General features: G+C 46.9%; 4 protein-coding genes across 4 annotated transcripts; 2 read left to right on the top strand and 2 right to left on the bottom strand.

Moving 5' to 3' along the window:
* Nucleotides 1–599: 599 nt before the first annotated feature.
* On the top strand, nt 600–1,070 carry PtA15_1A295 (uncharacterized protein; the record flags this gene model as incomplete). Its single annotated transcript, XM_053165307.1, has 2 exons — nt 600–637; nt 722–1,070. 2 exons carry the CDS (start codon nt 600–602, stop codon nt 1,068–1,070), a joined length of 387 nt encoding a protein of 128 aa, XP_053016512.1.
* Nucleotides 1,071–1,207: 137 nt separating this feature from the next.
* On the bottom strand, nt 1,208–2,326 carry PtA15_1A294 (uncharacterized protein; the record flags this gene model as incomplete). Its single annotated transcript, XM_053165306.1, has 6 exons — nt 1,208–1,283; nt 1,378–1,479; nt 1,572–1,777; nt 1,885–1,945; nt 2,076–2,205; nt 2,290–2,326. 6 exons carry the CDS (start codon nt 2,324–2,326, stop codon nt 1,208–1,210), a joined length of 612 nt encoding a protein of 203 aa, XP_053016511.1.
* A 1,745-nt stretch (nt 2,327–4,071) lies between these two features.
* PtA15_1A293 (uncharacterized protein) lies at nt 4,072–4,892 on the bottom strand (the record flags this gene model as incomplete). Its single annotated transcript, XM_053165305.1, has 4 exons — nt 4,072–4,269; nt 4,338–4,511; nt 4,609–4,696; nt 4,831–4,892. The coding sequence occupies 4 exons, from the start codon at nt 4,890–4,892 to the stop codon at nt 4,072–4,074; spliced, it is 522 nt and encodes a 173-aa protein (XP_053016510.1).
* A 1,502-nt stretch (nt 4,893–6,394) lies between these two features.
* Nucleotides 6,395–13,831, top strand: PtA15_1A292 (uncharacterized protein; the record flags this gene model as incomplete). Its single annotated transcript, XM_053165304.1, has 16 exons — nt 6,395–7,938; nt 8,012–8,170; nt 8,239–8,512; nt 8,583–9,517; nt 9,625–9,818; nt 9,928–10,250; nt 10,332–10,816; nt 10,888–11,014; nt 11,087–11,104; nt 11,371–11,650; nt 11,724–11,995; nt 12,062–12,416; nt 12,492–13,013; nt 13,149–13,287; nt 13,379–13,505; nt 13,610–13,831. 16 exons carry the CDS (start codon nt 6,395–6,397, stop codon nt 13,829–13,831), a joined length of 5,976 nt encoding a protein of 1,991 aa, XP_053016509.1.
* Nucleotides 13,832–16,102: the final 2,271 nt, after the last annotated feature.

The following is a 16,102-nucleotide window of genomic DNA, read 5'->3' as shown; positions in this document are numbered from 1 at the left end:
GGTGACACGGGCATGCTGAGCGCCTTTTCAGGAGGCATAAAAGGAGACAACGCTGCCGCAGAGCCAAACATCCCAAGGCTGCTTGGGTGTATTGATTGGCTATGACCAAATTATTGTCTCCCCTGCGATTATGCCCTCACACAGATGATTGCGTTGATACTTGACTTTTTTTGGTTGGAGCTTCCATAGGGGAACTGCTGCCAAAAAAAAAAAAATCATATCCACGCAATTATCTGTTTTTAATGAATTCCAACTTTGAAAACCATAAATACCATAAATCTCTACCGGGCAAAATGCTGGGACATGGCTGACTAGCAATCACAAGCGACTGCTTATTTCAAGCCAAATCACCTCCAAAAAGTATGAAACAATGCCTGAGAAGCAAGGCTACAAACTGTTCTCCTCAGAATTTCATGAAAGGTGGTTGTTTGTGTTTAACAAGCTGTTTATTCCAAAAAAGAAGAATCAATTTCACAAAGTGCTCAGGCCACTGCCACGCGGCCGAATTTGGGTTAAGAGTCCCTTCGGGACCCCCGTTCGAGAGGCTTTGTTAAGCTCGGGAGGGCTGGGGCGCACACCCCGGAAACAGACTCACAACGATGGACTCAATCGACTCACTCAATCACCTGGAGGAGCAGTAAGTTGTTTTTTTGTCCCAACCATATACACCCAGTAAACCAACACGTCTGGTCGATCTGTTGAAGCTGAATCTGGCACGTAGGTTTTTCGAAGCTGGTTATCAACTTGGTGTTAGAGATGGGAAAGAAGCTGGAAAGTTGGAGGGTTACCAGTTAGGGCACAATGAAGGGATCAAGTTATGGGAAGAGTTGGCATACTACTTAGGACAAGCCCAAATCTGGAAGGCCACCCAGGACAGCAGCGGAAAACTCAACACAAAGATTCAAAACTTAATCTCTCTCATAGAGGTCTTCCCGACTCACAACCCACCCGAATCGGACGAAGCCGACTTCCTTGGTCAGGTCAACAACATCCGAGCAAATTATCGGATGTGCTGCGCAAACATGGGTCTAAGACCACGAATTAGAGAGGCCGCTGGTCACTCGCTTTAAACTGACGGGAAGAACATGAAATATGAATGGAATTTTCGGAAATCCCATTGGGACATGGTGCTGTGGAATTTCCGGAAATCCAATTTGAAAATGGCGACGCAATTTTCGTATTTGCTTACATCATATTTTCTCTTTTTTCATCTAATGGTTTCATGCATTAGTAACAGTTCATGACGGTCGGGCCCAAATCCATCCCAGCGTGGCCTGCTTTGTCTATGAGTTACATGTTTTATATCGGATCATTAAGAAAGATAAGCTTAGATGACGAGTTTCCCAATAGCTTGCACTAACAAAATATATGACGAACGAGCGAGGTCCCAATATCTTAAGGCACCGGATGTGTGTATCTTTCCCGTTCAGGTGGTTAGCCAAGATCGCAACTTGAAATAGATGACCTTTCGCTGCAAAACTACATCGGGCAGAGAAAAAATTCATGGAATATAATTAGGATTTGATTGAATAATTATATCAGTTTGGTGGAGGTGAATAGTAACTACCAACCCTGAGTCCGAATCATCGCTATCGTCATCATCGCCCGGTTCTTCTTCTTCTCGATCCACAAGTCGGATATGGTGCCATCCGCGGGGGTTTATGAGCTCAATGATTTTGACTACTTGAAGGTCCTGCTTAAATGTCCCCAAAGAAATGGACAGCTTGCAGGGAGTATATGAATCATCCAATGTGACATCTACAAAGATCGATATTTGCTACTCTTCCCCCCAAATCAAAATGTGAGAAACGGCCGAGTCAGAATTTTTTGTCTCGGCCAACCTAAGCTCAGTGGAATAGAGATTAACTGCACTGCTTGACACACCGTCACAATCGTCTTTCTGGGAAACTCTATACGAATAAAATGAGGTTGTGGCCCTTCTGACCTGGTTATTTTGGTATAAGATAGGTTCATTTCAGACATCAAGGATCAAGAATATACAGCAAGGCGGAAGGGATTTAGTCGTGATCACCCTGATGGTCAGACCTTAAAAATTGTGGAGAAGTGAACTGAACTGCCAAAGTGTATGCACAGAGTCATCCCTCAAATTTTCAACTCCAAAACCTGGCTTCGCGCTGGAAACAGACCACAGCCCAAGATCACCTAAATCGATTTCATCCTTGCGATGTCGGAACGGTCTTCCACCTGGATAGGTGAGTAGAATGTCAGCACAAGAACGACGCGCGTTCAGTCTTGCGATAAAGTGTAAAGCAATGATACATCACTTACAACTGACCAAAGGTTCATCGGTGTAGTCGCCCTCCATGGCACGGGTTCGGTTTGTTGTCTGGAAATTGGCTGGTTGAAGCGGGAGTCACGGCTTCGCGTCGGGGGTCACCGAGGGGAGCACCCTGCGGGGGCCCAAGTGGTCTAAGCTTGCCCTTGTTGCGTAAAAGAACTCAAGAACCTTCGTGCCTACATATCGAGGAGAGATGGTTCCAAGACAACCATCAAGGTGAACTCGTTAATTTGCGTCGCACCAGCCAACCGATTCTCGTCTTCCTCCGCCCTAGTCAGATCAAAGCAATCGCCGAAGTCGTCTTTGGGACGGGCCAACAAGTAGCGACATGGAAATGTGCAAATCGACACCGATACCCACCTTTGAAACGTTTAAAAGGACACAAAGCATGTGCAACAGCTATCAAGAAAGTGGGAGGGTATTCATTGGGATTTTTCAGTGGGTATTTGAATGGTACAATTTTAGCTTAGGTGCCTGATGACGGTGACTCGTGAGTGGTTTTTAGTCTGTCTATCTACGAGCTATCTTGGTCTCCGTTTCAGCGTTGAATCCGCTGATTTCTTGTTCCATGTTGCTTGAAATCTGCTAGAAGGCCAGTGGCAAGCTGTAGCACATCTCGCTGGTCACAAACAGTCCATGTCATGTCTATCATGCATCCGACTGCCTGTTCGCAATGAGGAACAACGCTGTTCGGAATCAGGAGAAGAGTATCTGATCTTTGCAAGTGCTTCTGATGGATGCTTTATCAGCTGCGAGATCTCTATCACTGACCCAATTGGTAGGTGTGCATTACTTTTTCCACCCAACTCCACCTCAATCTTCCACCCTTTCATTCCCCTGCGGTGAGCATCCAACTGAGAAAATATGGACCGCTGTTTTTGAATTAAGTAGACCGATAAAGCGTAAACATCAATCACCAAAAACATTCGTGACTTCGCCTCCAGGCGAAAACTTGGACCTAGCAGACCAAGACAATGATTCTTCATGGGATGTGGGCCTGGCTGACTTAATCAAATGCGACCAACCCGTCCAGTCATGTGCTATTTCCCCCCATCTTTCACAGCAAAGCCAGCAAGAGCTTTTGGGGGATAGCTTATCGATCCCTACAATTTGTCTCCACTTAAGCTAACTACTTCGTGACGAGCTCAGGATGTTACTGTCGATTGGTTTAAGAGATGGAGTCTCATAGCACTGTATACCAGCATAAAAGCTGATGGATGGGGGCGCATTGGAGGTGTCGGACTCACGTATGTCGTTACTTCTTGAGTTTTTTGTTGTTCCCAAGGAACTTACAGCGTGTTTTGCATTGGTTTGATCAGGTCAATTCATCATGCTGGGCCTGTCAACATACTCTCACTTTTGTCCAAGGTGTTGAAGGCTGGAAAATTCCGACTCGCAAGTGGGAGCAAAGATGAGGTAGTCCACATTGGTGATTTGGATCTAGAGCCTCCACAATGATCATCACCATTCAAGCTTAACATCCACTTTCATGTTTGTGCGCATTTTAACTTTTATCCATGGACACTTCAAGATTATTGTCGTTTTCTGTTTCCTTGGAACTTTACTTGTATTTTGTGGGTTGAATACGCGCTCAGAATTTGTCTTATTGAATGCTTCAGTCGAGCCCAGGTGAAAGCGTGAAGCATTTGATTGACACATGTATATATCTACGAAGTTCCGTTCTCACAAAATACATAATACTAAAAATAAAGAAAATCACCAAGTCCGGTGCTTCTATCTTTAGCCCGGGTGGAACCCGGCGTTGTGCTCGCTTAGCTTCGGTCGTATCTGTACATGCTGGGATCCGCAATCCACTGTGACAAATGACTATTCAAGAACTCATCGTAGGACCACACACATGGCAAGACTTTTTGTGATACTATCGCGGGCGCGTAGATATACACAATAGCCTCGACGGGAGGCCTGTTGGAATCCATCAGGTTGATGTGTGCTGTCTGCGACTCGTACTCCTGAGTAATTTGTGATCAATACGTCTTGGATCCTTGCTAGCGAGTAATCAACAGCAGATCTCACTTACTTCACCCTCAAATGCATCTAACAGAGCTACGTCAGTGGCACTCAAGCCAGAGACGAGTGTTCCAGTGACCGTTTGTTCTTCGAGAGTAGGTGGACGATTGAGGGCAACTTCAGCAGCTGACGCAGGAAGTAGACCTGGATAATGGGCATCACGAATTTTGAATCGACAGTACCCCTATATGCAAAAATTCACAGCATCACACGACAATATCAATGGGTAACTGACACTGCGTTCCGCAAAAACAAAAGCAAAAAATGAAAGAAATACACACGGTTATTTGAGCGGGCTGGATGGTCAGCTTGCTGCTCGGACGACCAATCACTCGTTCGAGGATCCTGACATTCATCAATGTTCCGTAACTGCAAGTATTTTTTACCAATGTGGTCAGTAAGTTGTGCAAGAATACTACAGCGCGCAATGTGGCTCTTAGATTGCGAGGTAGAGGGAGCAAAATTTGTGGCAGAGAAAGGGCAAAAGACAGCTGGGAGCTCACAAAAACATCGGCTTTTGATGAGCATCCGCTGCACCATCGAAATCTGAGGCGTCTTCTTTCATGGTCTTCGGGATGCGGCCTGCGTGTGTCTTCTCTGCTACTCTCCGCCCGGGACGGGGTGCACAAAGTCTACATATAAACAAATACCAAATCAAATATTTCGAACCAAAAAAATAGGTATGAATCAAGCCCGACGAGAGGATCCTCCATGTTACTGTGAGAAAGGTCACAGGAAAACCCCGTTTGGGGCAGGGGAGCCGCACCCCGGCGCGCCGCAGCCTTGTTCATGTGAGGGTTGTTCGTGATGATCCATTTGCCAGTTGACATACAAATCCAATAATTATTTATTTGGGTGGTCTCCCAAATGAAAAATGTGCATACCATTGCTGTCTGAGCTTCCCTGAAGCCCACGTGCATTGATGCCAAGCTTGACTACAAGAATTTACAAAGAAATCTTACGGCCTGTACCATGGACCTCAATTTTGAGAAATTTCAACTTTTTTTGCCCTGCACACAAAAATTGAAAACTAGCGGAGGGTTCAAATGTTGAAATTCTTCACATTTGGGCTCAAGCCTACATTTTGGCCAGGCTCAGTTTTTGTCCCAAGAAATTTTGAGGCAAATAAATTTGGAAAATTTCAATTTTCATGCCCTATGCCCTTATTTCTCAGCTGTGTGTTTGAAGTTAACCAGATTGTTGAAGTGAAAATATATAACTGATGGTGATTTTGACCAAGATTTGGAGATGGGAAATGGGTGCTGCTATTCAATGCCATCGACCATCATGGTACATGTGTAGCCAAAGTGAGTTTATCTTTCTAATCATGGTGTTGTTGCAAGGATTCACGTGTTGAATAAAGGAGAGTTGATCAAGCTGTTCTATAAATGGAACAAACATCAGTTTCTGTTTTGTGTGCATAGCCACTTGAAAAGATTTGTTGACAGCATGATTGGTACTCACCATTGAAATATGCAAAACTTTGGAGCCAATTTGAAGGTCTTTCTTGGCAGGTTGGATGTAAATGGGTGTGTCTTGAGGAAGTAGGTTTGATTATTCAATCAAAAGTCTTCATGTTTTGTGACCATGAAGGCTCAATTTGCTATCTTTGCCTATATGTTTTCACTTGGAAGTTACATATGGGGAAGTGGCTGGATGTTCCCTTGGCTTGAGGTTTGCTGGAGGGCAGTGCAACAATTCTGATCACACATATTAATGATTTCTTCACAGGGGTTGTTGGGGGTGCTTGTTTATCTACCAAGTGTCAAACACACATAATTGATTGATGCGTGTTGGTGGTAGGTTTTTGTTGTTTTGCTTTGATTGTTTTCGAGTGCTGTGTGGTGGGTCTGCGCGTGTCCCAGCCTTGTTTTGACCACCACAAGTTCAACCAGCTCCCTCCGAACCACCACACACATTACCATCATACTCATCATCACCACCAGACGATCGGGATTCGTTTCAGTAAGTCTCGCATTGCTCAATATCCTGACTTGCTTCCAAAACGTCCTTAAGCGAGTCTTGCTTCACAGTCCCGCACAGATTGCCAGTCACCCCTTGTTTGCCATGGATCTCAGTCCGATTGATCAGCACCAGGCTGTCAATGGACTCAAAAACCGTGCTGAATTGGCTTCTTTGGAGGACTCTTCATCACCGGTCAGACAGAATCAGGACCACCATCCTTCCTTCGACATCAAATCAGAGACCGCCCAATCATCTCCAACAATAGTCCTGACCTCCCACCAAACAGACCGATCGCACGACGACCATCCCGTGGTCATCCACGAAACGATCGATCCTCGATTCGGCCGAGAGACCCTCCCGATCAAGTTCCATTCCCCCTCACTGGAACTTGGAAGTAACGAAGAGAACCTCCGCAACAGTTTCGATGAAATTTCGCTCCAAAACACCTCCGACCAGCCTCTGGAGGATTCGCATTCCAAAGCGCAAGAGGCCATAGGGCCTCATCACCCCAAGCAGCCACCCAGTCCCCAGGAGCAAACCACTCCTTCAACTCCCATCTCACCCAAAAATAACAACAAGGCTCGATCTGGATCATCCTCACCTGCTCTCACGCTCCAATCATCCCGAATCACTCCATCTAGAGAGTCGGCTCTCCAAGAAACATCCACCATCGCATCCTCCTCCACAACTCACACCATTCCCAGTACTCATTCCTCAGTTTCCCCTGTCCTAGTCATCTCATCGCTCGAGTCAATCGCCAGCTCCAAGGAAGCCAAGAAGTCGAAAGAGCTGGGCGAAGCAACGAAGGCTGCCCTGGCCCTCCTCAAGGGTGAAGGGCTTACTAGCGACTTGGGCATACCATCGGGCCCCAATCAGGAAGCTCAGATCGTCTTACAGCCTCTCAAACTAGCCTGTCAGACTGGCTCCTCTGTCTTAATGGTTACCGCCTTGGATTGCATCGGCAAGCTGATCTCGTACAGCTTCTTCAAGGTCTCCGAGACCGGCCCAACAACTCCGGACAAACATGGAGACAACTCCAGCAAATCGACCTCTCAAGTCCGGGCTGATGTCGAGATGGGGGACGAGGTAACTGGAATCATCTGCGACTGCTTTGCGGATGCTGCCTGTCCGGATGCTGTCCAGTTACAGATCATCAAAGCTCTCCTAGCCCTGGTACTGGCTCCGACCCACCCGGGCGTCCGACGACTCCAAGTGCATCAGAGCAGCCTATTGCGCGCCGTCCGCACGGTCTACAATATTTTTTTGCTCAGCAAAAGCCCGACTAATCAGGCCATTGCACAAGGGACACTCACCCAAATCGTAAGCCACGTCTTTGGTCGGGTCGAGAAGGGAGAAGAACCCCCGCTCAGAACTGCGTCCCTGCGAAGGAACAACTCTTCCCATCGTCGCCAATCTTCGCCCAAACCCCAAGAGAACGATTCCAAGGAGCCCCCAGCCGATCTCACTAGCTCTCCCGTGACTCCAAGGCCACAATCTTCCCTCGACACTTCTCCCTCATCGGCTGCCGCGCCTGAGGAAAATGTCCCCCCACCTTCGGCTCCAGACACGTCGCAGGATTCACCGGTCAAAGTTACCGACCAAAAAACCAACGCTGGGGTGAGTAAAGAAGAGGCTCAAGTTACTCTGTAAGTCTTTCAATCACTTCGTCTGTTTCTTGGCTCTGTAGAATATGGTCTGAATGATTTTTGGATTCGCTAGGGAATCATTTGAGAAGCGTAACTCATTTGATGGAGTCTCTGATCGAGATGCAGTCGGCAATCCAGGGGTCATGAGCATGCAAGATTACTACGTTAAGGATGCATTTCTGGTCTTCAGAGCGCTCTGTAAGCTCTCGATGAAACCACTTGGAACGGAGAGGTCAGCTTATCCAGTCGAGCCAACTTACTGTGCTCGATAAAACTAACAAACTTGTATATGGGTTTCAGTGAAAAGGATCTTAAATCTCACGCGATGCGATCTAAGTTACTATCTCTGCATCTGATCCTCAGCATCCTCAACACCAATCTAGCCATGTTTACCGACCCAAACGTGATGATCTGTTCGTCCACCACTCGCGATCAGACTCCTTTCATCCAAGCCATCAAACAGTATCTCTGTCTTAGCTTGAGTCGAAACGCTATCAGCTCGGTCCTTAGTGTCTTTGAACTCAGCTGTGAAATCTTTTGGAAAGTCGTCAGTGGTATGCGAACAAAACTCAAGGTTCGTACAGCTCCATTTCGACACTTAGTTATTTGATCTTGCTGACCAAACCTGAATTGTCTTCTTGCAGAAAGAAATCGAAGTCCTTTTAAATGAAATCTTCCTACCGATTTTGGAGATGCGCAATTCGACCGTCAAGCAGAAATCTATTCTACTGGCTGCATTGGGCAGATTATTCCATGATCCACAAGCATTGGTCGAAGTCTATCTGAACTACGACTGTGATCGCACCTCATTGGGAAACATATACGAGCGTTTCATGAACATTGTCTCGAAATTAGCAACGACTCAATACACGACATCGACGACTACATCTCAATCGGTCGAGCTGGTAGGCTCACCGAACGCGCCTGGAAACACTTCTTCAAGCGGAATCTCAAGCGTATTTGCGAGCTCGACATCGATCCCCCCATCGCTCAGCACGAACTCCATGTCTCAGGGTATGACCGAGTCGACCCTGTACTCACACCAGTCCGTCGAAGCTCAGCTGAAGCGACAGAGTCTTGAATGCTTGGTTGCCGGGCTGCAGTCGCTGGTTGCATGGGCTGGCAAGGGGACCATCCCCGCAAACACTCCCGCGCCCCCCGGCTCATCGGCCAGTGCTATGCATTCTTCCTATCCGATCCCAAAGGGTCACCGAACCTCCGACTCTAGTCCCTCCCTTTCCGAATCCGGCGGCCATGGTCAACAAGACTTAACCTCGGGAACTGGGGCAGCAATGGCCCCGACGGACTCAGTCACTAACATCCAGTTGCCGCATGCCGCATCTACTATCACTGGCGAGCGCGAACCGATCGACGATCCGGACCGGTTCCAGACCGCTAAGAACCAGAAAACTACGCTTATCGAAGGAATCCGACAATTCAACTTCAAGCCCAAACGCGGCATCAAATTCCTCATCACTCATGGCTTCATCCGTTCCTCCAAACCTAAAGATGTCGCTAGGTTCTTGCTGACGGCTGACGGCTTGAGCAAGGCTATGATCGGAGAATATTTAGGTGAAGGGTATGTGTTGCCGATGATTTCAAGATAACCGTAATCTCCTATCACTGATTATCCTTGGTACATTTTCCCCTGCGTTTGCTGTAATCATCGTACTCCCCTAATCATAGAGATGCAGAAAATGTAGATACGATGCATGCATTTATCGACATGATGGACTTCAGTAACATGAAGTTCACCGAAGCTATGAGAACCTTCTTACAAGCGTTTAGATTGCCTGGAGAGGCACAAAAAATCGATAGGTTTATGTTGAAGTTCGCGGAAAGATATTACCAAGGCAATCCGGAAACTTTGGCCAATGCAGGTGCGAATTCAGCTTTCTCCGAGATCCGATCCAATCCAGTTTCTCCACTTGGGGGATATTAAGTTGATCGTATCCATTGGATTGAAATTTTCCGAAAAATCTATAACAGAAACTGCATATGTGTTAGCGTTCTCGATCATTCTGTTGAACACTGATGCACACAGTCCCCAAGTGAAAAACCGGATGACTCGCAAAGAGTTTATCCGCAACAATCGAGGGATCAATCAGGGAGCTGATTTACCAGAAGAGTATCTCTCTGCCGTTTACGACGAGATCCTGGCCAACGAGATCCGAATGAAGGATGAGGTTGACGCCGCGGTTGGGGTCCAGCACGTGCCTACCGGCTTGGCTGGCAGTATCGCTACTGTTGGCAGAGATTTACAGAAGGAGGCTTACGTTTTACAGTCGGCTGGAATGGCCAACAAGACCGAGGTCAGTGCGCGTCCTAATTTATGTGGCGATGATGACTTTGACCAAGAGAAGAAAAAAAAACTGGTCTTAAATTCGAGACAGATCTTATTCCGGACCTTATTGAGAGGACAACGTCACCGAAATTCGGGTCTAAGTGATCAGTTCTACGAAGCATCGCATTTCGAGCACGTCAAGCCGATGTTCCAAATAGTCTGGATGCCATTACTAGCTGGATTATCGGAGCCGTTACAAAATAACTCGGCCGAACTAGAGATGATCAAGCTGAGTCTTAAAGGGTTCAAGCAAGCGATCAAGATCGTGTGTCTCTTTGATCTCGAGCTTGAACGGGATGCGTTCTTAACCACTCTGTCCAAGTTCACCTTCTTGAATAATCTGTCGGAAATGAAGTCGAAAAATATCGAGACCATCAAGACTCTCCTGGACATCGCCTTGGTCGACGGTAATTATCTTAAGTCCTCTTGGAACTTGATCTTGAATTGCGTCTCCCAGTTGGAACGATTTCAGCTCATCTCTCAAGGCGTCGATCTCGATCTATCCAACAATGAGCTTACTCCTGGGCGGAGAAGGTTAGAATCTTTTCAATGAACTATCTATTGGAATAGCCGAGTGAATTCATCTGCTCTCTTCTATATAACAGCTCTACTCATAAACCAACGAAATCTAGGCAGATGAAACCCTCGGAAGAGGTGACTGACGCAGCTGGAGCAAGTCATATAACCTATGCAGCCGACATGGTATTCTCATCAAGCCGAAGTTTATCTGGAGTAAATATTCACTTGCTATAGTCACCCCACACCTGTCCAAAAATTGAATTTTCTTGATCGTTTTCTCTACAGACGGCCATTGTCGATTTCGTGAGCGCGTTGAGCTCAGTTTCGTGGGAAGAGATTCAGGCTTCGGGTTTGTCCGGCAATCCTAGAACGTTCTGTTTGCAAAAGTTAGTCGAAATTTCGTATTATAATATGGGCAGGATTCGATTAGAGTGGTTTCAGATTTGGTCGATTCTTGGTGAACATTTCAATCAAGTTAGTTTCTTTCTTTATTTATTTATTTTGAGCTCATAATCAAGGAGAGCGAGGACGACTTACTAGGAGTTGTCTGTTGATAACCAAAAAATAAGGTGTGTTGTCATCCGAATGCGAATGTCAGTTTTTTTGCACTGGACTCGCTTCGACAACTGGCGATGAGATTTCTGGAGAAAGACGAGCTAGCAAACTTCAAGTTCCAGAAAGATTTCCTCAAACCATTTGAACACACAATGATTCATAGCAGTAACCTGGACTCAAAAGACATGGTCCTCCAATGTCTTAATCAAATGATCTCCGTTAGGGTCCAGAATCTTCGATCCGGCTGGAGAACTATGTTCGGCGTATTTTCTGCGGCGTCTAAAGCTAAAACAGGTGGGCATCATATATGAGTTGTTTAAAAAAACAAAGGTTTCTTCCTTGTCTAACTTGTGCAACTTTGATGTAGAACGAGTGGTAACGCAAGCGTTTGAGCTAGTCCAACGAATCAACAGCGAGCATTTCAGCCAAGTGGTAGCCTATGGCTCATTTGCAGATCTTACGGTCTGCATCACCGATTTCTGTAAAATCTCGGAGTTCCAAAAGGTCTCTCTCCATGCGATCGAGATGTTGAAGAGCTTGATTACCGCTATGTTGGAATGCCCCGAATGTCCCTTGGGTCGCCCCGTGGGAGGAGAATCTGGTGACGAGTCGGCGCCTGCTGATGATGCGATGCTCAAAGTAAGGGTTTTCCCCCTTGATCCTACCACTTATTGCTTGATTGACACTTTTTGCGTTCTCTCATAGTTTTGGTTCCCAATCCTTTTCGCATTCTACGACATCACCATGAATGGGGAAGACCTGGAGGTTCGGAAGCGAGCACTGGATTATCTGTTTGAGACCCTGAAGCATTACGGGAGCTCGTTCAGTGCCGAGTTTTGGGATTCGGTCTGCAAGGAAGTTCTTTTCCCGATCTTTGCCGTCTTAAGGTCGAGGAGCGACGTCTCCAGGTTTAGCACCCAGGAAGACATGAGTGTTTGGTTGTCGACAACAATGATCCAAGCGTTGAGAAACTTAATCGATTTATATACTTTCTATTTCGATACTCTTGGGCGACTTTTGGATCGTTTGTTAGACCTCCTATGCGAATGTATCTGTCAAGGTAAAGCAGATCGCAGATACGCTTTTGCAACATACTTTTCACTAATGTTTTTTTTATATCTTTTTCTTAAAACAGAGAATGACACCTTGGCAAGGATTGGAACATCCTGTTTACAGCGGCTGCTAGAAAACAATGTCGAGAAGTTGGACGACGAGCGCTGGGACCGAGTGGTGACAACATTTGTGAATCTATTCCGGACGACGACAGCGTATCAATTGTTTGATTCCAACCTGCGCCAGCCAGGACTGGAGGTCGGAGAAGGAGGCGAACCAACGCCGTCACCGATGGCTGACAACAAGCGGTTCGTCGTACCGACTCCGTTGCCGTTGCTTGCTGAGAGTGAGGATCGGAGTCAAGCCAGCGAGGCGCCGATGACATCCGCCGAGAGGAAGAAAGTCTTCAGACAGATCATCGTCAAATGTGTCTTGCAACTCTTGCTCGTCGAGACCGCCAATGAACTGCTGTGTAACGTCGAAGTTTATCAGAGAATCCCGCCCGCTTCTATGTTGCGTCTCCTCGCCGAAGTCGATAGTAGTTATCGGTTCGCTAAGAAATTCAACGCCGATAAAGAGCTCAGAATGGGGCTCTGGAAAGTCGGTTAGTGTCCACCCACTTGAAGCCTTTGCCCATATCCTAGCAAATTGAACCAAACCTACGGTATTATCCTGCCAATGTGTAGAAGTGTAACTAAGCAGAGATCTGATTGACTTTTTGTTTCGTAAATCAATACAGGGTTTATGAAGCAGCTGCCAAATTTATTGAAACAAGAAAGCTGTAGTGCGGTGACGTTGATTCGAGTGCTATCGAAATTATATAACGACCAACGACCGGACCATCAAGCCAAACAACAAGCAGTCGAGACACTCGTCCCGTCAGTATTTTCCCTCTCTATACTAGTTCTCGTGCAGCAGTTCGACTGAAACGCGGTTTGGCACCACTATTCTTGCTTGATTTTTTGCTAGTCTTGCTCTGGAGATTATGACGGGATACGTCGATTTGGACCCCGAGACGCAGGGAAGAAATATTGCTGCTTGGACGCCGGTGATGGTGGAAGTCTTACATTGCTTCTACAGTCTCGACAAGCAAACTGTGCGTAGAGATCGACACTCCCCTGTTAAGTTGTGTCCCCGAAGTCGGACGTAACACGCTGACGTCTGTTCTCCCTGGACATCCTCTTCCATCTAATCCGATAGTTTCTGGGATGCATGCCGTCACTCTATCCCTTATTGGTGGACTGCTTGGGTGGCGAGTTGGTCCCGGACCTCAAGATCTACATCCAGCTCTGTCTGCGAAAGGTGGGCGAACATGGGCTCGGCCTTGCCACCCTGGCCACCTTGCCCCAAGCGCCCGCGGCCAACCCTTCCGCTTCTCCACTACCTAATCCCCAGAACTCTGCTAGCCAGGAAAATGAATAGACTAATGCCTAATTACTTCTCTCTCTATACACATATGTAGATATTTATCAGTATTGTCAACCCTTTTTGGGGTGATTGATTCTTTTACATAAATATAGATAGCTACAATCAACTTGTCGTCAAAACTATGTATTCTCCTTTGTCTATCCTGTTGATTATCCAATCATTTGTACTTCTGTATGTAGAATCATCTCCTTGCTCATATGTCCCATCTTACTTTCTTTGTGGGCCTAGTTTCTCACATTTTTGCACAGGCATCTTCTCTCTAAATTTAATGAATCCAGCACTTTGCATACATCCTTACATGGTGATCTCAAACTTGCAGTGCCCTGCACCTCTTCTTGACTACCCCCCCAGTGCTGTTCCAGATTTTGGAAAAACAAATCCCAAAAAAAAAATCTTTGGAGGGGTCTCTTTTCCAGTGATATTTGTGGAGGCAGTGGGTAGAGGGGAAGAAATGCTGTTTAGGCTGCCCTTTGAGTTGGTCCAGATGATGAGACAAAGAAATTGAAAAGGATAGCTCAGTTGGGTTGGATTTCATGAGATACACCAAGGTTGGAAGCAGTTTGGATGGTTTGGTGAGGATTGGAACACAGAAACAACAGCAGACCAGACTTGGCAACAAGAACACAGACCTCACAAAGACTCCCTCACTCAACACCACATGCAAAACAAAAGAAAACAACTGTGGGAAACAAAAACCAATTGACAGAGCAGGAAAACTTGAATATCAAACAGACTAAACATTGAATATCAAACTCCACCCATGGCGGACCTGCATCTGGAACTTGAGGCGGAACCTTGAATATCCTCCTCCACTAGAGATAGCCCCGGCGAACTGGTTGCAGGTACCTGCTCAGACTCTGGCTGGCAGTTGGACGCATCCCAGTTAAACTGGGATAACTTCAGCCTACACAATCATGATGGCAATGATATAAACCAGTAAGGCTCCATTGTAAAAGATTCTGCACAGCTGTGATAATCTCTCTTGTATTATTATGAGCTGCTCAACTTGATGTGGCAGCAGAAAGTGCATTTTTGGGGTTCAAGACCCTTGCCAGCCCTGTTCTTTTTTAGCAACATGTGTCAGTGTTGACTGAAGGCAAAGACTAGCACATCAAATCGAATCGATCCGAGTATTTGTATTTGTATTTGATTTGAGTCAAATAATGCCTGGGCAAATTTAAGCTTGAATATTTGAATAAATTTGAATAATGGCTCAAAGGGGCGCGTAGAGGGCCAATGCAAGCTTTTATGGGGCCCAAAGGCCCCAGATGAGTTTGAAAAGGCCCAATAGTGGGTCAGCTACGCTAACCATAGCTTTTAGTGCGCAGCGCAAATGTGCTCTTTGTTAGCGTAGCGTTATCACAATTGGGCGCATCTGCGCTGATGCTATGCGCACATCTGCGCTGATGCTATGCGCACATCTGCGCTGATGCTATGCGCACATCTGCGCTGATGCTATGCGCACATCTGCGCTGATGCTATGCGCACATCTGCGCTGATGCTATGCGCACATCTGCGCTGATGCTATGCGCACATCTGCGCTGATGCTATGCGCACATCTGCGCTGATGCTATGCGCACATCTGCGCTGATGCTATGCGCACATCTGCGCTGATGCTATGCGCACATCTGCGCTGATGCTATGCGCACATCTGCGCTGATGCTATGCGCACATCTGCGCTGATGCTATGCGCACATCTGCGCTGATGCTATGCGCACATCTGCGCTGATGCTATGCGCACATCTGCGCTGATGCTATGCGCACATCTGCGCTGATGCTATGCGCACATCTGCGCTGATGCTATGCGCACATCTGCGCTGATGCTATGCGCACATCTGCGCTGATGCTATGCGCACATCTGCGCTGATGCTATGCGCACATCTGCGCTGATGCTATGCGCACATCTGCGCTGATGCTATGCGCACATCTGCGCTGATGCTATGCGCACATCTGCGCTGATGCTATGCGCACATCTGCGCTGACGCTATGCGCACATCTGCGCTGACGCTATGCGCACATCTGCGCTGACGCTATGCGCACATCTGCGCTGACGCTACGCGCACAGGGTGCAAAGCTATTTTAGCTTTTAGCATAGCGTTAGCACAGATACATTTTAGATTTTAGCGTAGCGTTAGCACAGATACACGCAATTGCGCTAATGCTAAGCACGCAGGGCGCAAAAGAGCGCGCGCTACGCTGCGTCCGCCACTATCAAAAGTGCGTCCGCCACTATCAAAAGTGCATCCGCCACTATCAAAAGTGCAT

The sequence above is a fragment of the Puccinia triticina genome, chromosome 1A (genome assembly GCF_026914185.1).
Source record: "Puccinia triticina chromosome 1A, complete sequence".
Lineage (NCBI taxonomy): Eukaryota > Fungi > Basidiomycota > Pucciniomycetes > Pucciniales > Pucciniaceae > Puccinia > Puccinia triticina.
This window is presented reverse-complemented; position numbering and strand designations above follow the sequence as displayed.